This window comes from Euprymna scolopes, chromosome 30 (genome assembly GCF_053919585.1).
Source record: "Euprymna scolopes isolate OS-2025 chromosome 30, ASM5391958v1, whole genome shotgun sequence".
Taxonomy (NCBI): Eukaryota; Metazoa; Mollusca; class Cephalopoda; order Sepiida; family Sepiolidae; genus Euprymna; species Euprymna scolopes.
In genome coordinates, this window is record NC_136511.1 from 40,631,263 (window position 1) to 40,656,828 (window position 25,566).

Genomic DNA, 25,566 nt, shown 5'->3' on the forward strand with positions numbered 1-25,566 from the left:
AAAAAAAACTTTTAGATTTATTTGCCCCTTAGAATCTTCCGAACATTTCATTTGTTTGTTGTTTCTTTAAACACCTATACAGAAATCGTTTGTTGTTTTTTTCAAACACCTATACAGAAATCGGTAAATTTTTACGATGTGACCCAGCGTCGTTGAATACCAAAAAAATAAAGATCTACTACCCCCCCTTCTAAATTCCACAATTTACACTTTTCTTTCTTTTTTCACGTTAATCTCATCGATTACAAACTTAAATTTCTAATTTAAAAAAAGGTAAATTTTTACGACGTGACCTAGCGTCGTTTAACCCCTAAGAAAATTAGGACCTACTTTTTTTTACCCTAATGCGTTTAAACATCCTTCCTAAATAATATGAAAGAAGAAATTTTGAAAAAAAAAAAGAAAATTAACATTTAAAAGTGGGAGATAACTTTTCTATATAAACTTGACATAAAATGAGCACTCACTTTTTGGCCACAAAGCGTTCAACGAGACATGTCATCTCTAGCATTTTTTTCAAGTGTGGCGATCGAGGTGGGGTGGGCAAAACATGACAAATACAGTTGTTTTTGTGGTGGGAGCGGGAATTACATTTGAAGCATAAAATAATGATAAACTTAATTAATTTTTATGACAACATTCTGTACTTTCACCTAACAATTATATAAACAAAATGAACCCCAAAATATGACAAATTCAATTTTTTTTATTTTGGAGTGGGGAAGATTACATTAGAAACATAAAATGACGAAAAATTTGATTTAATTTGTTTTTGGAATAAAGTTTTGGTAGATCTTCATTTTTTTAGGGGTTCTACCTGCTTGGGTATTTGTTTTTTGTGTGTGATCGCACGGCATTCGCTTTTAAATTAAAAATAAATCATTACATCTTTTGTTTCAATAAAAAAATATTTTATTGAAACAAAAGTTGTAATGATTTATTTTTAATTATTTATTTTTTAGGGGGGTCCTTTACAGTGCTCAATATCTGGAGAATAGTTTCTTCTATTTGTATCTATTCTGCCGAATTATCTGATGGAGAGGGTATCATGTGCTTCTTCTTTTGGGGGACGATTAAATTTACATGTTTTTATTCGTTCTTTTATTTTTGCCCATGATAAAAATGATTAGTATAGCAGGTGTGTTTCAAACGGAACTTCATGTCAACCCAGGCAATGATGGGTACATATGCTAGTACATATATAAATATATACACACGTATATATGCATATATATATATCCATATATATATATATATATATATATATATATATATATATATACATACATACAGACCCATATAAACACGTATATATACACACATATATAAATATATATATACATATATATATGAATATATACATATAGATACACATATATATATATACATATATATGCATATATATATGATGATTGCAACGTCTTGTCAGACGGGTGCCACTCCCTCAGACATTTAAAATCCATGAGCCCAAATGCCTGAGGGAGTATCTATACAAATATGATGTTACAGAGTCTTAGCTTTGTACGACAGCTAAGTCTCTCTCTCGGTTTAAAATGTTGAGATCCAGCAACAAGCAAGAGCAAGATAGCCAGCAACAAATTAAACTGAAGACCATCTTAATGCGGGTAATGGTCTTCCGCTTTATGGTTTTTTAAATCAGAGATTTGCTTCTCCTAGAAAAGTTGCCTTCACCACGGCTTACGGGAGCCCTCTCCACCCCAATACACATATACACACACAATATACATATATATATACACACACAATATACATATATATATATATATATGTATGTGTGTGTGTTTCGATCTGTAATAACTTCTCATAATTAATAACTAAGATTTCCTCAAGCAAAAATGCCTGATTTTTTTTTTTTTTTTTTTTTTAGGTATTCATATTGGAAAGTGATCAATATGAATACCTAAGGAAAATGTAGACATTTTTGTATAAAAAAAGTCTTAATTATTAATTACTACATATCAAAACAATGAAAATGTGTCAAAGCCTGTACATGTCTATATAATTATTAATATAAATAGCTGTACTTGTTCTTCTTTAAGTAAACCCAGTGCATATTCTTTGGATTTATCCTATGGATACATTCTTAACACGGACTATATATATATTTGAAGCAAAATGTAGTAGGCAAAACAAAAAAATCAGGAACACAGATATGAAATAGTCAGTATCGCCAACCTCTAGAAGAGAGGGAGTTCTTGGTTATAATAACCGTAGGAAAGAAGAAGAAGGAAACACAAATAAGAAAAAAAAAAAACTCGCTTCTCGCAGACACGTGGTTCGTCACAAAGAAAAATCCAATCGCCAGAACCACCTACACACAATCTGCAGGACACTGCCTGACTGCTTTCCAGCGTTGTGCCTTTATAGCGGCCGGGAATTATATATTTGCATAATCGCGCGAGAGCAGACACGATTCTACGAGAATTGCATGGGGTCAACGCTAATATAAACCCATGGACGCCATCTTGATACTCTCTCTTCTGCTCAGCCCGAAACACAACAGACGTATCCGAGGTAAGCTCTCTATTTCCCCTCATTTCGGTTATTGCTAATTCTGCTACAATATTTTTAGGAAAATTATTTTAAATAAGAATATCTTAAATTTTAGCACTTACTTTTTTTTTGAACAACTTCCTAAGAAAAAGCCAAGTTGAATTATTTCACATAGTTAAAGCAATTTATATATATATATATATATATATATATATATATATATATGTAGTTTACTTCATTTTATTTATTTTTTCTAACATTATGTTTGTATATATCAATTAACGAAATCTATAGTAGCGTTTTAAAGAAATAAATAAACGCGTGCGTGTGTGTGTAGGTGGGTGCGAACGTGTAGACAATCCAGATAACAGCTTACCTTTGACCCGTCTATAACCTAGAACCATAATTAATCTATAAGTCCAAGCTCTTAGAAAAGACATTCTACTTGGCATCCACTTAGCTTATCACTTACATCTGCTCATCAATCGCCAGCTGTATATGTACACACGTCTATAAACGCGTGTGCACGTATCCTATGTATGTATGAGTACGTGAAGAAGCATATGTGGCAGTGCGCGAGTGTATATACATGTATGTTCACATATGCGAGTATGTTCGTGGGATGCGTGGGTGTCCAATTCAAAGTTTATGAAAGACTTAGTTTTGAATAGAGGCCACACAAGTTGCTGACCATTCCAAGTCGAAAATGCTGGAGGGGTCATATACAAATAGATCTTTACCTTAATGGCTATACCGGTGTCCCTCCTGTTGCTAACTCTGCCCGCACTTTCATGTTTTCTATCATTCACACTGAGGAAGATCGAAGGATCGGTCGAAATTATGTGCTTTTGAAGAAAACATTCTTCTTGTTTTTCAAAAGACTTTTTGTATTCCTACACGTCAACACACAGGAAATAAATACAGAAAAGATATAAACATTTATATATTTTTCGTATTGATTTTTTATTCATATATATATATATATATATATATATATATATATATATATATATACTTTTAAGGGGATTAGAACAACAGTCTAAAGAGCAGAGTATATTTTTATGTATTAGTAAATCCATTAATACAATTAAAATAAAAGAAAAGAAAACAGTGTTCGTTGTAATGTAGATATATAAGCTCGATATGCATATATGTCCTGGAGCTATTTTAATATTAAGTAAGATGATTGATAATTATAATTAAAATTAAAAATCGATTTCATAAGGAAGAACAAACAAAATCAATAAATTGTACGATCGTTTCGGAAACGATGTTTTTATTGTGATAGACATTGAGTCTTGGACAATAATTTTATCATATAGTTTTTGAAAACAAGGTTTCCTCGTCAGCAAAAATATTAGGTGGTGGGCTTTTAACTAAAGACACCAAAATAAACATACATCTGCCTTACTTAAAAATGGTATCTTGCAATGGTTCGCCTTTCTAAAATTCGTACGTATCATCGTCAAACTACTTTTACCATCCCAATGAATGCATAGTTTTTCGAAGTAAGTTCTTCATTTCCAAAAAATTTGGCAACAGCGACGCTTTTTTAAAGTACTGTCTTTCCTTTAGAAAGAGTTTTGTTAGCTTTTCTTGTTGAAAGAAATTTTTTAGATTTGGATAAAAAAAAACTCTTCTTAATTAATACAAGATGAAAAGACAGCTTTTGAATTTTAACCAATAAAAATCGTCCTTTTGATTATTCATAAAAATTGACATAAGCGACAAATTGTTATTTTATTTTATTTTATTTATTTATTTATATTTTATAATTTTATTTCACTTTGCAAATTACATTGAAGGAATATATTTATTTCTAATAGTACACATACCTTATTAGATGAAACCGCAACAATAGAAAGAACCTGTGGTGTTTCTATTTAATTGCCTCCCCGTGAGGGCAAGGCCGTTTTTAATATGGGGAACATACAGCTCCCTAAAAAGGGCAGTCTGGATTGAAACAAAAAATGTAAAGTGCCTAAGTGGAGAAGGATCTTTGTCTCACTGACTAAGGATAGGATTAAGATAATGTAGCCTCAGAACAGATACTACACCCGCGGTGTTGATATTCGAAAAAAAAAAAAAACTTTCCAAGTCTTCACAAATAAAACTATAAAGGTTGATGCAATTGAGTTTCTTTAATTAATAGGAAAGTTTATAAAAGGAAACTTTATTATCAAGTCGAAAGCAAACGCATTTTTAAGACAACGGGACAGTCATAGGTTCTGTTGTTGTTGTCATCTTCATTGTTGTTTCAGATGTTGATGGAATAGTCGTTTTAGGACTTCCGTTGCTGCCGCCGCCTTGGCAAACTGTTACGTGTCGCGGTTGTGTTTTCTCAACCCAGATTTCCATGGTGCGTCCAAACAGCGGACCGTGTCCGCGATACTGAGAAATGTAATGAACTCCTTTGATATAAGGTAGGCCCAGGATATCCAAATCTTCCGTGAATCTGCCTTTAGCTTGTGACATGTCGGTGTCGGGATTACCGTTTAGCGTCTTCACGTAAACAGTCATGTGTTCCACTTTCTGAAGCAAGACACCTGGCTGAATAAAATAAAAAAAGAATTAAAATAAAATAGATTTGATTAACGGGGGATACTGATGATGATCATCATCATAATCATCATAATAATCATAATAATAATAATAAACGAATAAGTAGACGTATCTAACGTACAAGGCATCCATTCACTTTCCGCGTTTAACGATGTTTTTTTTTTTACAAGGTGGTCACCACTTATCAAGGCCCGGAAGTCACTCAGGGATAAGGGTTATTGTAAGTACAGTACGTTAGTGTGGATATTTAAAGTGTCTACTTAAGGGGGCGGTTCATCAGGAATTTGTTTACGTTGGACTTGAAGACATCCAAGTTGTAGTCAGGAGGGAAGCAGGCAGACAGAACAGAGTTCCACAGGCGTGCAATTCTAAGAAAGAAGCTTTGTTCATGGAATCTACGTTTTGATTTAGGCATAGATAAAGAGTGGGAAAGTTTTTGACAGTGGATTCAGCTAGACGGGTGTTTTTTGTAAAAGATTGGCGAGGGGGGGGAACAGAGATTGGAGCTCAGACGAGCACCTGCCATGGAAATAACGATAAAACAAAGATAGGCTTACAAAGTCTCTTCTGTGGGAGAGAGGTTGCAGGGAAAAGAAAAGGGCACCCCCCACTAAGCCACGAAGTCTATTTTGTACTCTGTCAAGGCAGGATAGGCTGTTTTTAGCAGCTCTTGCCCAGATATGGCAGTAGTATTCCATCCTTGGACGTACTTGGCTTTTATATAGATAGAGAATTGCATCAGTAGTGAGATATCTTCTGGAGCGGTAGAAGGATCCCACCATCTTTCCAGCGACTTTGGCAACAGACTTGATGTATGTGTTCAATTTCAGATCAGGAGTAAAGGTCAAATCCAGAAGCTTGTCAAAACATGGGGATTCTCCTAGACGAGAGCCATCCATCACAATTGATGCCAGATGGGGATCAGAGCGTTGATGATATAAAAATAGGAGTTAGGTTTTAGATGCATTAAAGGTAACCAGCCACGTCTTCCCCCACTGAACCACTCGTTCGAGATCAGAGGCAAGAGAATCAGAGAGAGCTTTGTCATTTACAGCCTTTGATGTCTTGCTGTAGATGGTCGTGTCATCAGCATAGATGTCAACGAATGATTTAAGTATGTGTTTAGGGAGATCATTGATGTAGATCAGGAAGAGAGTTGGGCCCAGGATTGACTCTTGAGATACTCCAGCATTAATACTGCAGGCCTCCGATTTTTGTCCATCAACCACTACTCTTATGAGTCTATCAGAGAGAAATGATTTAATGACTGAGAGAATATTTCCAGTTATACTGTAGCTGGAGATCTTGTGAATTAGGCCTTTATGCCATACCTTGTCGAAGGTCTTTGATATGTCAAGAGCAATTGCCCTGGAAAGGAAGCCTTTGTCAAGAGATTCACTAATCCTATGAGATATAACCGTTAGCACATCTGCGGTAGATCTTGCAGAACGGAAACCATATTGCCTGTCACTAAGAAGGTTATTTCTGCTGAGGTGGTTGACTATTTCTCTATTTAATATGGATTCCAGCAACTTTACTCATGACACACAGGAGACTTATTGGTCTGTACTGAGAGGGAGATGACTTATCACCCGAGTTCTTAAATACAGGGCATACTGATGAGGTTTTCCAAGGTGTTGGAAAGCACTTCTCCTTAAGGCAACGTTTAAACAATTTCGTAAGTATGGGAGCAAGTTCTGGTTGAAGCTATTTTAACACTAATTGGGATGCCATCAGGGACAGTAGCTTTACTGGAATCAAGGGTCTTGATTAGCTTGGCGACCTCATGCAAAAATATTTGTATGTTACCTAGCGTGTTCTGTGTTATAGGAGGAAATATGGGGAGTTGATGGCCTTCGTCGCATAGGGTAGAATTAGCTGCGAAGTTCTTGGAAAATAGTTTGGCCTTGTCTGAAGCTGAGGAGATGACCTCTGGTCCGTTGATAATGGTTGGGATAGAACGCACACTTCTGTTCAGGATCCTATTTGTTATTTGCCAAAACTGGTGGGAACCAAGCCGCTGATCAGCTACTTTGGATTTAACAGACTGGGCATATAGCTCTCTTGCATTTTTTATTACTCTTTTACAGTCGTCGTTGCTGGCGTTCCTGAAAGCAGCTTTAGTCTCAGTGCATCTATTACGTTGGTAGCTATGGAAAAAGTGATTTCTGTGCGCGATGGCAGCAGCACATTCTGGGGAGAACCATGGCTGGTTGTTAGGTTTTTGTTGGAATTTTTTAGATGGTATGAATCGGTCTATGTCTACAATTAACCATTCGGTCAGGTCTGATACTATAGAGGACACATCCTTTTTAAACATGTAATGCCATTTTAAACTGAAGCATCATGAACAAATAGGTGTATCGAAAGACGAACGCTGCCTTTTTTAGATATGCGGGGACACATTTAAAAACTGAAAATATTTCATACTAGCAGGGAGACCCGACATTGCCCGGGTTGAATGAGTATCAGCGAATATTCAACACTTCCAATACTTTGATTGTCACTGAAACCGATTAAATCGTCCAAATATCAAAATACAAAGCCCAAATATCATGGTTCTTGCCTTTTCTCCAAGACACTCATTGACAAAGACTGTCTAATAAACACTTATTGCAAAAAACCTAGACGTTGAAATAATTTGAATTTCTTAAACATGTTAATAAATGTTGTTTTATTATCCCAGTACATCTCGAGTTATTTGTTGGATGTCGTTATTTTTCCAAAGTTGTTCACAACTTTTTAATTTATAAGTATGTGGACGTGACTCGGTAAGACCATTCTGTAAGTCGGAGATTTGGTGAAATTTATCTTTAACGGTCCCAATGATATTCTACCACTTTTCACTTGTAGATATCCTTGCACTGTAATCGATAGATCCCGATTACAAATTGGTTATCCAGCTGAACCACATTTCCCACGATGGTAAAAGGTACGTCGCGTGATATCCCATTTGTTACGAACATATTTTCAATCTATGGTCCCCCCTCGACAAAATTTCACGAAAAACACTCGTCTAGCCAAAACCACTATCAATAATTTCCCACACTCTTTATCTGTGCCAAAACTTAAATGTAGATTCCATGAACAAAGTTTCTTTCATAGAACTGCACGCATGTTGAACTCTTTTCCGATTGCCTGCTTTTCAGCTGACAACAACCTGATTGTCTTCAAGTCCAATGTAAACAAGTTCTTAATGAACCGTCACCCTAAGTAATCCAATTTACAAAATTCCCACTACTTATGTTTACTACGCTAAAATCACATTGACTAATGCATACCCATTAACCCTTATCCTTGAGTGGCCTCCAGGCCTTGATAAGTGGTGATTCCTATGTAAAAAAAAAACAAAAAGTGTGGAGATAATGGGTGTCGTTGGCCGTCCTTGGTCTCAAATGCTTAAAATTGTTTTTCTTACTCTTAACTAGAAATATCTCAGTCACCACAATACCACATTCACTCCAAGGGCTTTCCTACTTAAGATAAGCCCAAATTTAAAAAAGTTTTATTGAATTATTTACTGTAATAACATAATATTTCATTGGCAAACGACCCCAACTTTTGATGACCTTGCACCTAATTTGTAAGTCGAACTGATATATAACATGCCAACAGCCTAATAAATTGGTCCGTCTCCAAATTCTGGATCTAGTTCTTTTCTTGGTGCTGTTGTGTCAACTTTAGTTACAGAGGGAGAATGAGAACCAGCCCTACCCAGAGAGAGGCAAACATCATGAAATGACAAAACATGATCATGGTTGAGCGTTGAAATCACAAAACTTGATTCAATTGTACTCTGTATGCTTTGATGATTTTCAGTTTATAGCAAGTATATATTTTACATTTTTCATATGCGACACATGATTACCTCCCTTGTCTGGCCTCCATTCAATCTGAAGAGACAATGGATACCCCGTTTAAGGGTAGCTGTGCATGCAATTATGAAGCAAAGGTTGCACATTCCCCCAAACACTTCTCTTCTGAGTCGGTACCGTTTGATTTAAGTGGTAACAATGCTGAGAGCACATACGGCACCAGGTATTCCGAAATGGTCACCCATTTTAGTACTGACAAGACTCAACGTTGCTTAACTTCGGGGTGTTAACGTTATTACATTGTATATAGGGGACATATTTGATTCTAGTTGCATGGAGAAATTCAGGACAACTGAAAACAATGCTGAGATAAGCGGAGAGCACATATAGCAACTGATATACCGAAATGGTTACCCATTTTAGTAATGACAAGGCTAAACGTTGCTTAACTTTGGTGTGTCAAAGTTATTATGTCCTATATAGGGGAGGAAATGCATTCGATAATAATTATATATTTTATTTGATTGTGACTTGCAACACATGAGACATCCCCTTGGAGGAGAGAGCAGAATGCGGACAATAAGTTTACTTTCAGCAACCTCATAATTCTAACTTCCCTTATTTTGTTCCTTAGTCCTCACATTCCATGAGCGATCTTTCGACAAAGGGGGAAGAATTGCTGTTTTGGGGTTGGAATCTATCCATCTAACATTTATTATTAGCTAGTTATTAAACTTCAAGTAATATGTTTTAGCTCCATCATCTATCAAGTGGCTTCATACCTTGTCTGGAGCGATTTCCACAACAAAAATTCAACGGTTGTTAATAGCAACTATAAAAAAAAAAATATAATCTTGTGAGTTTTCTTACCTCGGTTGGGCAAGGTATATCGCTTTCGTTGAAATGTTTCGTATTCACATAAAACTGCATCTGGTATTTCTTCGGGCATGGACCATCATGGTCAGATACCCGGATGGCTTTAGTCATGACTGGTATAGTCCTCAACATGCGTCGTGAATGGCTGTTTTTTCCTGAAAAAAAAAAAAAAGACAAATACACGCATGTATAACAGGTGTTGTATTTCTGCTGCGCTTAAAAAAAAATGAAGAAAATCCTGATACATAAAAATATAATCTCATAACTTTAGGGTGAGAGAGTTAGGGTACTGGTGCTACACGATCAGGCTGTCTGAAGATACTGGCTTCCTAATCAAAAATGTACCAAATATTGATGTTATTTCTTGTCCGTTCCCTTTGCAAAACTCAATCATGTTCCGCAAAGCCAAAAACTAAAACTACAGTTTTCCTCTACAAAACAACCAAACCAAACACCATGAACAAATATTTGAAGATATAAAAAAAAACTTGAAGCATGCAAACTTTTACTAAAAGGACCAGATTCGACATTAAATAACTTGAAAAGTGTAAAACAACCAATCAACAAACAGGGTAAATGAGAACGACATATGAGTAGTTTCCTCAAACTCTATCACCAGTGAACACTCAAATTCACTCTCAGGTTAGTTCATATATTAATTTGTGACACCCTTGCATCTACCTATAAAAACACATTCATGAATTTCACTTTCACAGTCAATGTAGACATTTCTCTAAGGCGCTTATTTAGTGATGACATATTCCCGATTGCAGCTAACCTTTATGCCTTAGGAAAAATAATTTAAATCTCACTATAAATATACAAAAGTTGAGAATACTATGCTGTAATAATAATAATAATAATAATAATAATAATAACAACAACAACAACAACAACAACGAGCGGGACCTGTGGAAATTCCACAGTGGACTCTTTCATATGTAATATATTGATGTTGGCATTCTGTGGATGTTCAGCATAAATGGAGACGCCCTTGTAGTTCTTTTGTTAAAACTGCAAAAGTATTTATCTAAGCTAGCAGGGACACACGGCATAGCCCGGTCATAAAGTACACTTAAATATGATATTTTAATTTTTGCAGATTTGTATATATTATTATAGAGTTAATGTTCTATCAATTTTTATATATTATAAAGTTGTGATTTCAAAAATACAACAAATACATCCATATGACTTGGGTGCATCAGCTTGAATCGAAACCGAAACCAAAACTTATGAAAAAAATATATGTATATATATATAAACTTTAGTTCCTTCAGCTATAATCGAAACCGAAACCAAAACTTATGAAGAATTCTTGGTAAAATTATTTATTACAAGAAATAGAAGTTTATAACAATTAAATGACAATCACTCGGATGTAAGTACACAAGATGTTTTGTACACAAAATAAATAACACACACGCTATCCTATTAATATATAGATAATTATAATAACGATGATAATAATCTATACATTAATGCCCTAATACCTTTAACGTATGTACGTACGTGTGTCACGGTAAGGGAAGTAATTAGGTTTAAAAATAGAGTGGTTTCCCTTGCTATGCAAAAACATAAATAAATAGTTAGAATTGTAATGTGCCTTTACGTGTGTGTGCGCCATGGTTTGTTGAAATAAAATAATAGTCTTAGAGTAAGTTAAATGTCTTTTATTTCTATAAAAGTATTTTTAATTAGAAATATTTATTATTGAAACAAATTAGACAATTATTTCTATTTTTCTTTATCTCTCTTCGCTTGTAGTAGTAGTAATAATAATAATAATAATAATAATAATAATAATAATAATAACAATAATAATAATAATAATAATAATAATAATGTTGCATTTCTGTTACGTTTAAAAGAATCATGGGAAACACTAATGTATAAAAATACAATCCTTATTACAAATGATGGTGACTAGGTGCATGTTAGTGACAATTGATGAAGTGATTTTCTCAAACTCAGTCAGCAGTTGACTCTCAATCTCAGTGTAAGGCTAGCCTTATATAATAATTTGGTACACCCTAACATCCATCTGTAAATGTCTATTCTGGGATGTCACCTTTGCCGTCAATGTAGTTACGCCCCTAGGGTATTTATTTAGCGATGGGGTATTTATGTAGCGATGGGGTATTTATTTAGCGATGGGGTATTCCTGTCTCTAGATAAGCCTTTCTATTTCCATATCAAGCAATTGTGTTTTGTTACATTTTCGATAAACCTGATTGGCATAGTCAACATTTTTCTTGAACATTTTAGCTTCTTCAGTATCATGTGAACATCAAGAAGTTTATTGAATTTTGTCCATAGCAAAAATTGCATCATAAGTCTTCATTTTTTTTTTTCAGTTGCTAAAAAACTACTTATACTCTACAAATGGTTTTTTTTATATGGAAGTTGTTCGAGACAAAGCATGAAGCCACTCGATGTAAAGAGCTAATAAGAACAAAAACCGATTATTACAAAGACAAGAGATGCCTATTGACCTTAGTCTTTAAAAGACCAAGACTGTAGGTAGAAAAGGAAACAGTGAGCAGGAAGAGAGTTCCACAACTTTGAAGTCCTTGGAAAGTAGCTATTGAATAATAAGCTGTATTACAATGAGGTATTAAAGTAGTGAATTGATGAAGACCACTAGACCAACGAGTCAAACGAGCTGGAACAAAGGAAGCAGGAAATAGATCAGATGTTTCTGAAGAACACATACCATAATAGTATTTGTAGAAAAGACTGAGACTAGCAACATCACGTCTGTGAGAGAGAAAGTTTGCAGTAAAGAAGAAAGTGTGAGGCCAATCAAATTACAGATACGTTTCTTCAATTTATCAAGAATTCTCAAATTGGACGCAGATTCACCAGCCTAAATATAACAGCAATACTCCATACATGGTTTGGTAGTGGATTTGTAGAGATAGAGAATAGCTTTGGGTGTGAAAAAATGTTTAGAGCGATAGACGGAACCAATTTTCTGAGAAGCAGAAAGAGCAATGGATTTAATATATAAACTCCAAGAAAGATTTGATGAGAAAGAAAGACCAAGAGGTTTTAGAGTTCATTTCTCATCGAGAGTAAAGCCAACTCTGAAAATCTCAGGAAGAAAAGGGATACATCTACGATTGAAGGACAATAGCTGAATCACAACAGGATTAAATGAAACAAGTCATTTCTTACTCCAATATATAACTGAACCCAAATACACTTCTAGATCAACTGCAGATTTCAAAAGATGGCTGAAAAGCAATTCCAGAATAGAGGGTAATGTCATCAGTTTTACTACATTTTATCTGTGTTTCCTAGGCAGGTGGTCTAGATTTCGTCTCGGTATCATCAGAAATGTTGAAATGTCCTTGCGTTATATATTAGGACCTTGCACCGATAAGTAGCAAGTAAGTTCGCTAGTGTGAATTTGACAAAGTTCACATTAGTACATGTCAGGATGACCTGGCGTCAAACAAAAATATACCCAGTTGCAGGTGACATGATTGAAGAAGAGGTCAAGAGTTAAATTCCTAGACAAAATGCACTAGAAGGGCAGGCAAACGATATTTTTTTTTTTTTACAAAGGCATCACCACATTATCAAGGCCCAGAGGCCACTCAAGGATACGGGTTAAAGAGTGTACAGTAGAAATTGGTCAATATAGTAATCATTAGTAATGAAAAATTTGGTAAATTTAATAACTTATATGGAACGGCTCATTAAGAACTTATTTACTTTAGACTTGAACACAATCATATTGTAGTCAGCCGGAAAGCAGGAAAACGGAAGACAATTCCACAGGCGTGCAGTTCTAAGAAAGAAGTTTTGTTCATGGAATCTACGTTTAGGTTTAGGCACAGATAAAGAGTGGGGGAAATTATTGATAGTGTTTACAGCTAGACGAGTGTTTCTTGTGAAAGTTTGGCGAGGGGGGACCATAGATTGAAGCTCAGTTGAACACTTTCCATGAAAATAACGATACATCAGAGACAAACTCGCAACATCTCTTCTGTGAGATAGAGGTTGCAAGGAGGAGAAAAGGACATCTCCTACGAGGCTACGAAGTCTATTTTGAACTCTATCAAGGCAGGACAAGTCCTTTCTAGCAGCTCCTGCCCAGATGTGGCAACAGTATTCCATCCTTGGACGTACCTGGCTCTTATATAGGTAGAGAATAGCATCAGCAGTGAGATATCTACTGGATCGATAGAAAGATCTCACCATTTTTCCAGCGGCCTTGGCAACAGATTTGATATACGTGTTCCATTTAAGATCAGGAGTAATGGTCAAGCCCAGAAGCTTGTCAAAACTTGAGGCCTCCTGAAGACGAGAGCCATTCATTTCAATTGATGACAAATGTGGATTAGAATGTTGATGATGTAAAGAGAGAAGCTTGGTTTTAGATGCATTAAAAGTAACCAGCCACTCCTTTCCCCATTGTACTACGTGCTCAAGATCAGAGGAGAGAGAATTGGAGAGAACTTGGTCGTTTACTGTCTTAGATGTGCTACCATAAATGGTAGTGTCGTCAGCATAAATGTCTACAAATGATGTAAGGATATGATTTGGAAGATCATTAATGTAGATCAGGAAAAGAGTTGGGCCCAGGATGGATTAATACTGTGAGCTTCTGATTTTTTCCCCTCAACTACTACTCTTATGAACCTATCAGAAAGAAATGATTTAATAATTGAGAAGACTTTTCCAGCTATACCATAGCTAGCGATCTTATGAAGTAAACCTTTATGCCATACCCTATCAAAGGCTTTAGATATGTCAAGAGCAATTGCCCTAGAAAGATTGCCACCGTCGAGAGATTTGCTAATCCTATGCGATATAACTGTAAGGACATCTGCTGTAGATCTAGCAGAACGGAAACCATATTGAGTGTCACTAAGAAGGTTGTTTTTGTTGAGATGTTTGATTACTTCTGTATTTAACACAGATTCTAGCAACTTACTCATGACGCACAGGAGACTTATTGGCCTGTACTGAGAGGGGGATGAGCGATCACCTGAATTCTTAAATACAGGGCATACTGATGAGATTTTCCAGGGAGATGGGAAACTATTCTCCTTAAGACAACGTTTAAACAGTTTTGTAAGTATGGGTGCTAATTCAGGTTGAAGTTTTTTGAGTACTATAATTGGAATACCATCAGGGCCAGTTGCTTTACTGGAATCAAGGTTTTTGATTAGCTTCGCAACATCACGTACAGATATACGTATATCACATAGCGTGTTTTCTGATACAGGAGGAAATATTGGGGGTTGGCGGTCTTGGTCGCAAAGAGTAGAATTAGCTGCAAAGTTCTTGACAAAGAGTTTGGCTTTGTCTGATGCTGACGAGATTACCTCAGGTCCATTGATAATAGTTGGGATGGAGCACACGCTTCTGTTCAGGATTCTGTTTGCTATTTGCCAAAACTGGTGGGAACCAAGCTGCTGCTCAGCTACTTTGGACTTAACAGATTGAGCATACAACACTCTTGCGTTCCTTATTACTTTCTTACAATGGTTGCTGGCAGTCCTGAAAACGGCTTTAGTTTCCATACATCTATTACGTTTGAAGCAGTGGAAAAAGTGATTTCTGTGCGCAATGGCAGCAGCACATTCTGGAGAGAACCATGGCTGGTTGTTAGGTTTTTGCTGAAACTTTTTAGAGGGTATGAAATGGTCAATACCTACAATTAACCATTCAGTTAGGTCTAATACTATAGAGGACACATCCTTTTTAAACATGGAATGCAGAGGTAGATCAGATATAAATGTACGGAAGCTATCCCAGTCAGCCTTAGTGTATTGATATACTGTACGATGAAGAGGTACGTCTGGGGACTTATTACATTTCATTTTTATCTTAATTGATACAACAGAGTGGTCGGAAGATCCAAGAGGCGACAGAACAGAAACTGAACATAGTTCAGGGCAAGTTGTGAGAAAAAGGTCTAGTAGGCTCGCATACTGGCCGTCATTATCGGGCACACGGGTAGGTTCCTGAACAATCTGAGTGAGGTCATAGGCAATGGAGAAATCATGACAGAACCTCCCCTCATCATCGGTCTTGTTTGAGTGGGTCAACCATTCGATGTTGTGAACATTGAAGTCTCCACATACGTGAATGTTAGCTGAAGGATAAGTAGAAAGGACTTGGTCAATTTTCTCAGATATGCTTTGAAAGATAGTAACTCCGCTGTTGTGGGGGCGATAGAGAGTAAATATAAATGCAGTAGTGTGAGCTAAAGCAACCCGGAAGCACATATAGGGTAAGTAAGGATCTTCCCTGGAGATGTCCCTCCCACATGGAAAGCTATCTTTAATATAGGCACATATTCCATGCCCATGGCGATATATGGTTGTTTCGTTCTCTCTCAAAAAGTGTCTGGGCAGCCCCGCTGCATTGCCCGGTAAGGACGCCTCAGGCGATTAGCAATAAACTAACCCCCTTCTCAAAGAGAGAAGGCAAAGCCTAGAAGGGTGGACCACCTAGAACTGCACAGAAATAAACTCATACTGTAACGTCAACAGGAACCAGATCATTACAGGAATGGTCTAATCTTTGTTGATTTGGGGCAGGGGTAGGATAAAGATCCCTAGATCCCTAACCGAAAAAAGGTCTTCATGTGTTCAAGGACAGAACAGAGAATTCAGAACAAGATTCGTCCAACAATGTAGAGAGAATGTAAGCGAATGTCACCTTGATGTTTGCCCGTCTGCGTCTCTCAATGCCCATCATTAAGATTAAGCTAAGAAAATAAGTAATTAAATAATGACTTAGTCAATTAGTCATAGTGGTCTCTCCAACCACCCAATGAGTAATATCTTTAAATAAAACCTTGAAAACCCAGCAACTCTGTATTGTATTTTCGTGCATGAGTAGATTTGTCATAAGTTAGCTAGATAAGCATTGATCACATTACTTATGTATAACCTGATCATGTTGAAGGAAGCTAAACTGATTATGTTAGGTATTACTTCATAGAAAATTGATCTTCTTTAAATGAACAAATGACAGACTTACCCATGAAATAATAATGATTTCCCATATACTGAGTGTAACGAGCTGAATTAAAAGAGCAATTTTTTCCTGTTGTTGGTTCACCAGTCACAATATACATACTGACATTGCGAACAGAAATACCATATTCTTCCTTGAATGTCATATTTGGACAGGAATAATCAGCTGAAATAAATAAATTTCATATAATAGGTTAATTCTCTGATTTTAAGTGAACTTTTTATTTATTTTTTTTTATTTTTTTATTTTACGGCATACAAAACCACTTTTGGGTCATTTAATGCGGAAACATTAATTGTAATGTGTTAGATGTTGATTAGTTGTTTTGGGTTTTTCTTGTGGAATTTTTTGTTATATTTTGTATATTTTAATCTCTTTCAGGAATTCAAGAATTTTTTCTCGGTCGCTTCTCTTGGCAATGCTTCATTCTGAACCTTTTTATTTATAATTTATAAACGGACAATCCTGGGTGCCTAGCATTGTCCAGGTGTTTGGAGGTGTGTGTTGAGCACAAAAAAAAAAAAGAAAAAAAAAACAGTTGTATGTAGGCAGGCAGGCTCGAATCCGTGCCGCAAAGGAGGAAAATAAAGGTGAAAATAAAAAAAAGTCTTTGCTGTTGCGCCCATCGTCAAACTGGAATTGATGTAGGTTTAAAGTAAGGCTAGTCAGTCGAATGACTTTCAAAAATATCGGCGAAAAAAGCGACCCCTCCCTGTAGAAAAGTGCCCAGTTGAGGGTGAAGGAATTATTGTTTTTAGCCAATTTTTCGAGATTTGTTGTCCGAAGGGTCGAGTTTTAAAATGACATAAATCCGTCGCCTCTGTCGAAAGTTTAAGGCAAGCATACATACATACATACATACATACATACATACATACATTTAAACAGACAGGTGAGATTTATATTATAGATTCCATTATTTGGTGTAAAAATGTAAATTCTTTCATTTTATCTGCCTGTACAGTATTCAGTTAAATTGTTATTTAATCAATTTGTCATCGTCAGTCAGTGTCTAGTTGGTACTGATCACAACAGTCCTGGAGTGTTCGTTGTAGATGTAGATTAGCAGTCAAGCCACAGCTTGAAAGATAACTAGGACTGGATTTTAGATACAGAACCTAGTATTCAAAAATATTACCCATCTAAATACAGACCAAATTCAATGACACTTAAGTTTGTTGATCTCATGGTGAACGCTAAAAAACAAATGGATTTAATTGCTTACCCTCCTTATTTCTCTGCTTGGTTTGGATTCACGTTCCTCCTCACTCCCCAAAACAAGGAAGTTTTCACAGGAAAGTGTTAATTTCTAATCAATGAAAATCGTTTCAAACGCCAAAAAAAGTAACACCTATATGTGAAAATAATAAGCCAGTGCTAACTTAGAAACTCTTGTAAGATCTGGTTAACAAAATCAGTTTTCTCCACACTTCACCAGCTGCAGCTGAACAGAAGTAACCCATGGACTAAATAAAGGGTTCCATTTGAAATTCTGAGCAGATTCCCGAGTTCAAGAAGATACACGTGAAGAAGGTCGGAGATTACATCGACCGAGATGTTGTAAAAATAAGATTCAAGTTGAGAGCAGTAGCCCGAAGAATCCAAATAATATGAATAATCATTCCTTATTTAAAAAATTCAGAAACGTGCTACTATTATTATTATTATTATTATTATTATTATTTCTTTTTTATCTTTAAGTTTTAGATTTTCTGGTCCGCCTTCTGTTTCCATCTTGTCTAAATATTCAAATCTATTCTTAAATTTGACTTCTTGGATCTGTGTCTGTAATTGGAAGAATTCTCTACAATGGTACAACATTAAAAAAATGAAGCCAATCACTCAATTTATGTTGTAAATCGACGGGCAAAATAGCCTCCTTTTTTATTATATAAAGGGCAGTTGTCTGCCTGTTTGTATGCTTGCATGTCCAGCTAAAACTTCAAAAATACACAACAAACCTCTACAAAGTTGGGATTTTTTTTTAAATTTAGGACATAAGATTCATTCTATTAAATGTTATCAAGAATTAAACATGACCTTTAAGATTATTATGTATTAGCAGGGTGACCCGACGTTGCCCGGGATCGAATGATGATCAAATGAATGTTTCACACTTCCATATTTTTTACTGTCATCGATATCAGTGAAATCGTCCATTTCTCAATCAAATCAGCTGATTGCCAGGGAGCCATCGTGGTGCATTGGTAGTAAGTTTCACATGCCTCCCCACAGTGACTTATTTCACAATACATTGTAGTCTATATTGCACTGTAGAGAACGTACTGTTGATTTTATCAAATTATTTTTATATATTATGGTTTGCATTAAAGTTTAAAGTGCAAAAGTCAAGTATCATGCTTCAGTTGTGCTCTAATCAGAAATATTCATTTCGAACACGTCAAAAGTCATACTAAAGAACCTACTGTTGATTTTATATGCATAGCCTTACTGGTTGTGTGGTGATAATGGCTTGAATTAAGGTTTAAAATGAAAGAGTCAATTATCATAGTTTAGTTGCGCTTTAAGCAGAAACATTCATTTCGAATACTCCCTTGTCATATCAAAAACCTACTGTTGATTTTATATGTCAGGCCTTTCGGCTTGTGTGGTCATAAAACTTCTCAAATGCACTTGTGATGTTAGGCTGTGTAAGGTGTTAACTTTGGTCAAAACTGCCTGTTCCTTCTTTCATCGGATTTTTTTGATTATCGATTATTGATAATTACCGAATGTATTCCGATACAAAACCTATCTAAGAACAATGCCAGGCACATAAAGTGCCTTGGTGTGAAATTTCATAAAAATCGGTCCAGCTGTTTTCGAGTCCATAGGAAACGAACTCACACACAGACAAAGTCTGTTTATATAGTAGTAGGGACATTTTCAAATTGAAAGACTGCTGACTCTGGGTATCATTTATCTTTTCTTAACTGATGTTATTTCTTTACAAAGAAAGACAGGCAGAAACTTAGTGTTAATAGTTCTTTGGAGGCATCCTTAATTTTATTTGGTGCTTTCAGTAGTGCTCTGAAGGCCTCATAAGTTTTATTTTTTCATTCCTTACATAAAAAAAAATTTCTTTTAATGGGAGGTGGGAAACTTAACACTATTTAACATATATATATATTTTTTTTATGGGCTCAGGCAACGCCGAGTAACCATGCTAGTTCTATGTAAAGGGAGGCAACTCACATTTAGTGGTGCATAGTTTTTCAATATTGGAATCGTCTGGTGGGCATCGGGATTTCTTCTTGCTTAGGTAAGAAGTCATTTCCTGGACACGGTATTCCACACTGAAACTAAAAAAAAAGAAAGAAAAACAAGAAAAAAAAAAAGGGATGAAGAAAAACATTTATTCGTCATCAGTAGGGCTAGGACAACAGCATATTCTTTTCATTGTTTTGACTCTCGAGTGTGTATCCGTTGATATCTTATATGCTTTTATATAGAGTGATGTGGTTCTCGGTTGATTGTGTCTAACTGTGTCGGATATATATTCGAGAGTCAAAACAATGAAAAGAATATGCTGTTGTCATAGCCCTAGCCATCAGTATACAATTGTTTCGATAATTAGAAATGTCCATTGAAAAATCTGAATCTACCTAATTTATTTATGATGCCTCTGTGAGCTTGCTGACGCATGTAGATTTGGTTGTGTATCTGATTTTGGTGGTTGAGCTGGCTTTGGCGCCATGAATTCAACCAAAATGACAGCAATCATCTGACCAGCGAGATCAACAGTGCTTTTATAGACTTTTTAATCATATTACCCTGCAGATGTTTAAATATAATGTAAGCAAACATCTCGCTGCTCAACTCCCCACAGTGCCTTGTTAGACTCGATTCCACATAGTAGCCCCTTATGCTCTAAACGGCAATATGCCTTGTTTAAAGTAAAAAAAAAGAATGAAAGAAAGAAAAAAAATGACTCCCTAAAAAACACTTTTTTTTTTAAATTACATTTTCACCCCAAACAAGGCATATTGCCACTTTGTTATAGGGGGCTACTATCAGAGACATGGGCAAAAAATATATCTTAATTTAGTTTATCCAACTTTTAACGAGTTGAAAAAAAAGTGTTTAGCAATGGGTCAGAGTTCCAATAGACCAAGAACGTTCTGGTGAAAGAAAAGTGGTTCGACTGTAAGGAGCAATTGAGTACATGTGTTCATTTTGGGTGTTGCTGTGTGCGTTTACATGTGCGTAAATTGTATTTGAAGATATGCATGTGTATTCGTGTGCTGCTTTGCCAGTGAGAGAGGGTATGTATGAATTAGATATGTGAGTTCTGTGAATGGCGTATGCATTCTACTAAAAAAAAAAAAACACGCACAAAAGTCGGTTCCGTCTCTTTTTTTTTTTAAAACAAGTTTTTACTTTTGTTGTTGTTGTGGTTGGCTTGGGTCAATATAGAGTTGACAAGATTTAATTATTATTAATCTATATATTAATACGATAGCGTGTGTGCTATTTATTTTGTGTGTTATGCTTAGATCCGAGTGACTGCCGTTTAATTGTTATGGACTTCCATTTCTTGTAATAAATAATTTTACCAAGAATTCTTCATAAGTTTTGGTTTCGATTATAGCTGAAGGAACTCAAGTTTATATATATATATATATATATATATATATATATATATATATATATATATATATATATATATATATATATATATATATACAGGGTGACCCAAAAAAACAAAAACAAAAGAGGCCATCTTGAACATATGCTGTAGAACGGAGAAAAATAAGAAAAAAAAGCCAAAGACCCTAGTGTTTTGATGTGATGTTTTGAATATAATAAACTAGTTATGGCCAAAGTTTCATTTAAATAGAACAAAACACTAAGAAACAGGGCCTAATTAGAGTTGGGGCCCGTTTTTTTGGAGTCATCCTGTGTATGTGTGTGTATATATATATATATATATATATATATATATATATATATATATATATATGGTAAAACTAGTAATTAGTAAAAACTTGAAGAGAGTGCTCAATATTATTGCAGAGCAAATATGTGTTTAATTTTTTTTATTACAGTTTCATTGAAACATATGTAGACAAACAGATAAAATTGTAATAAAAAAATAAAACACACACACACACACATAAATATATATATATATATATATATATATATATATATATATATATATATAGTTTTTTTATTTTTCTTCATAAGATTTGGTTTCGGTTTCGATTCAAGTTGATGCCCCCAAGTCATATGGATATATTTTTGAAATCACAACTTTATAATATATAAGAAGTGATAAAAATTGACTATATACGAAATATGCATAAATTGAATATCTCATCTACAGCGTATTTAATGTTCATAATTTTGTTATGTTCTTTTTTAAATAAGATTGTTAAAAAATTCCTCACCTGTTTCTGAACACCATGTAAAACCATTTGTCTTGGACGGTTATATTGTTACAGGCTAATTCGTTGATGAACTGTTCTAGAGTAAACGTCCCAAAAAATTGTAAGAACTTGGTAGTAGAATAAAAATTTCCGGATGTCCCTAATTGGTAATCGATCTTCAGCTGAAAAAAAGAAAATCAATTTAAAATATTGAAAGAATATTATAACATACTAGCAGATAGACCCGACGTTTCCCGAGATTGAATGATGATCAACAAATGTTCCACACCTCCATAATTTTATGAAATCAATGAAATCAATCATTTTTTAATCAAATCGATTGATTGCCTACTCTAGTCAGGGACTCATAGCAGTGTTCCGGGAGACAGCTTCACATTCCAACCCCATACAGAATTACTCCACCATACATTGTAGTTTACATTGCATTGTAAAAATTTACCGTTGACTTTATAAAATTATTTGTATATAATGGCTTGAATTAAAGTTAAAAATGCAAAAGTCAAGTATCATGGTTCAATTGTGCTCTAAACAAAAGCATTCCTTTCAAACGCGTCTCTTTCTTATCAAAGAACCTGCTGCTGATTTGGTACGCTGGGCCTCTCTGCTTGTGCGGTGATAAAACTTTTCAAATGCACTTATGATGTTATGCTGTATAAGGGTGTTAACTTTGATCAAAATCGGGCTTCCTTCTTTAATGGAATTTTTTCGATTATCAGTTTTTGATACTTATCAGAGTCATTCTAATACAAAACCTATCTAAGAACATGCCCAGATACAACAAGTACATTTGTGTGAAATTTTAAAAGATCAGCCCAACCATTTCGAAGTCCATATGGAATGAACACGCATGAACATACACACACACACACACACACACACACACACAAAGTGTGTTTTTATATATAAATAGAAATTATAATATACTTATTATATGCAAACTTTTTTTCTAACTGGGGCGAGGGAGGTCAACAGTTGGAGCCTAAGTGATATGAAAATTGGCTTTGTGGCAAGTTGTAGATGCTCCCGTTAAATCATCAAAGTTAAGCAACAGTGAACCTGGACAGTATCAGATGGGTGACGATTTGGGTATACCAGGTGCTGTATATACGAGCACGTGGACACCTCTCTGCAAGAACTGCAAAAACCTTATGCCTCTCATCTAGCGACATGCACATTGTGAACCGGAGTGTTATCTTTCAGGAGAAGGATAACTTTGTTTATCTTACCCTACCTCTTGATTTTTATAGATTCTTTGAATTTCCACAAAAGTGAAGCATAATAGACTCCTGTAATTGTGGTACCCTTTGCCAGGAAATGTGTCATTATTCCATCTTAGTTCCAGAAGACTGAACAAGACCTTGCCAGGAGGAGGTAGTGAGTCCGAGTGCTTCCATTGCATTCATTAGGTTTTGGTCTCTGGATCAGTGATAGACCCAGGTTTCATGTTGTGCAATCAATCTTTTACAAAACTTTGACTCATCTTCTTGGCACATCTTCAAATTCATCCTTAAGCACTCAATGCGTTCTCACTTCAGAAAGGTGTCCAAAACAATGGAATCCATCTGATAGATACCTTACGCATATGCAAATTTTCATGGAGGATAGTTTCCATGAACCTTGCACTAATCTTAACCTCTTAGGCTATTTGGCAAATAGTTATGCATCGATCTTTCAAAATATAAGCCTCTTCAAAAGCAGAAGGGGTGGGGATCAGGTCTGGGAGCTGTTTCCCCAGATTCGGCCATGTTTGAATTCATCATAGAAGCGTTTTACACAGTCATATAATAGGGCATCATAACTGTACGTTTGTTTCATTTCATCAAGTCTCCTGTGGTGTGTCCTTTCAAATATAAAAACTGGATCACTGCACGACATCTAACTCCATTTTATACCTGACTCAGTTCAAACACCTGTAAATCAGAAACTAGTTCAGAGCTGTAATTTGCCATATAATGCATAGAGATATAAATCATTGCTCATGAAAAATCTCAGCTAGATCAGACAACTGGAGGCGGTTTAGGGGCGTTACTTATTGAACGTTCCCATGGATCAAACTTCTTGCCAAACTTTTACAAAAAGCACTCGACTAGCTGCAACCACTAAAAACGATTTCCTCCACATGCTATCTGTACCTGAATCTAAATGTAGATTCCATGAACAAAGCTTCTTTCCCAGAACTGCCTGCCTGTGGAACACTGTTCCATTGTTCTGCTTCCCAGTTGAATACAACATGGTAACCTTCAAGTCCAGTGTAAACAAGTTCTTGTTGAGCCATCCCCATAAATAATCAAATTCTATCCAATTTACACTATTAACGATTACTACACTACCACCTTACATTCATTAACCTTTATCCTCGAGTGGCTTTTGGGCCTTGATAAGTGGTGACTACCAAAAAAAAAAAAAACAGAACACTTGAGCAAAGAGCACTCACTGATTTAGAAAATGGCTGTGGTGGATATTTGGCGAACTTGTCGTCTATCTTTCGACTGAAGACAACGTTCAAATACTTTTGGGTGCCGCAGGGTTTTTCCACTTGAACTATCAAAGGACCGAGATGAACCATAGCAACTGAAATGATAATTGTTTATTTAATACATGAAAAAATATAATTTAATTGGAAAAAAAAGAAAATGAATTCGATCCCCTCCCCAATAAAAATGTTTTTTTTATTTTTGATCCATAAATTGACCTATTGTTACGTATAAGAGGTCTTACGTCAGTGGCGATTAATTAGCTGGTGTGAATTTTGACAAGGGTCCCAATGAGTGTATGGTAACCCAGATCTGTAAAACAGAATCGTTCCTGGGGCAGAGATCAAATGCCGTAAACAAAGCAGAGAGAGAATGAAGAATGACGTTATGTTTTTGAGTGGAAAGAAAATTATGGTTTTCAGATCAGACTGCACACACGATATATTTCCCATCAAAGGTCTGTCGTTTGTAATAGGCATTTCCAAGTATATGAGGTTGAGATGTTTGTTCACATTATATTTAAACTTATGCAGTTTAGTACAGTCAGGGAAGCAGGAAATGGACGGAATTCCAAAGTCAAGCAGTCCGAAGGGAAAACTATTAGAGTAGGTTTTTCAGCATCTGGGGACCTCAACAATGAAGAAGTGGAATTCTGCTGCTTGTCGGATTGGTCGAGAGTATGTACCTTGTGGGGGCAAAAGTGCTATGTGTTCATCAGAGCACTCATTAGAGCATATTTGTAAAACAGACTCAGAGATGCAACATTGCAGCGATGAGACAGATTGGTGCTTAGCTGCTAGTGCACGACCTATTCAATTTGAGACCCCTTTTTTAGGACCATATACAAGAGGGAAAGACTAGTTGTAGATACACCAGCCCAGATGTGACAACAATACTTCATGCATAGCAGAGTGGTGGCTTTGTAAA

General features: G+C 35.6%; 1 protein-coding gene across 3 annotated transcripts in view; it reads right to left on the reverse strand.

The window, feature by feature from the left end:
- Nucleotides 1–3,758: 3,758 nt before the first annotated feature.
- Nucleotides 3,759–25,566, reverse strand: part of LOC145254764 (uncharacterized) — a 53,668-nt gene continuing 31,860 nt past the window's right edge. For 2 of the 3 annotated variants that reach the window (XM_080113528.1, XM_080113526.1), the window contains exons 4-9: nt 24,600–24,736; nt 22,166–22,326; nt 19,968–20,074; nt 16,776–16,937; nt 9,762–9,922; nt 4,247–5,064 (exon numbers count right to left, since the gene is read on the reverse strand). In XM_080113528.1, the coding sequence (XP_079969654.1) occupies nt 4,717–5,064; nt 9,762–9,922; nt 16,776–16,937; nt 19,968–20,074; nt 22,166–22,326; nt 24,600–24,736 (1,076 nt within the window). In that variant the 3' untranslated portion in view covers nt 4,247–4,716. Of the gene's footprint in view, nt 5,065–9,761; nt 9,923–16,775; nt 16,938–19,967; nt 20,075–22,165; nt 22,327–24,599; nt 24,737–25,566 lie in introns of all 3 variants that reach the window. The other variant, XM_080113527.1, reaches the window with a different exon arrangement.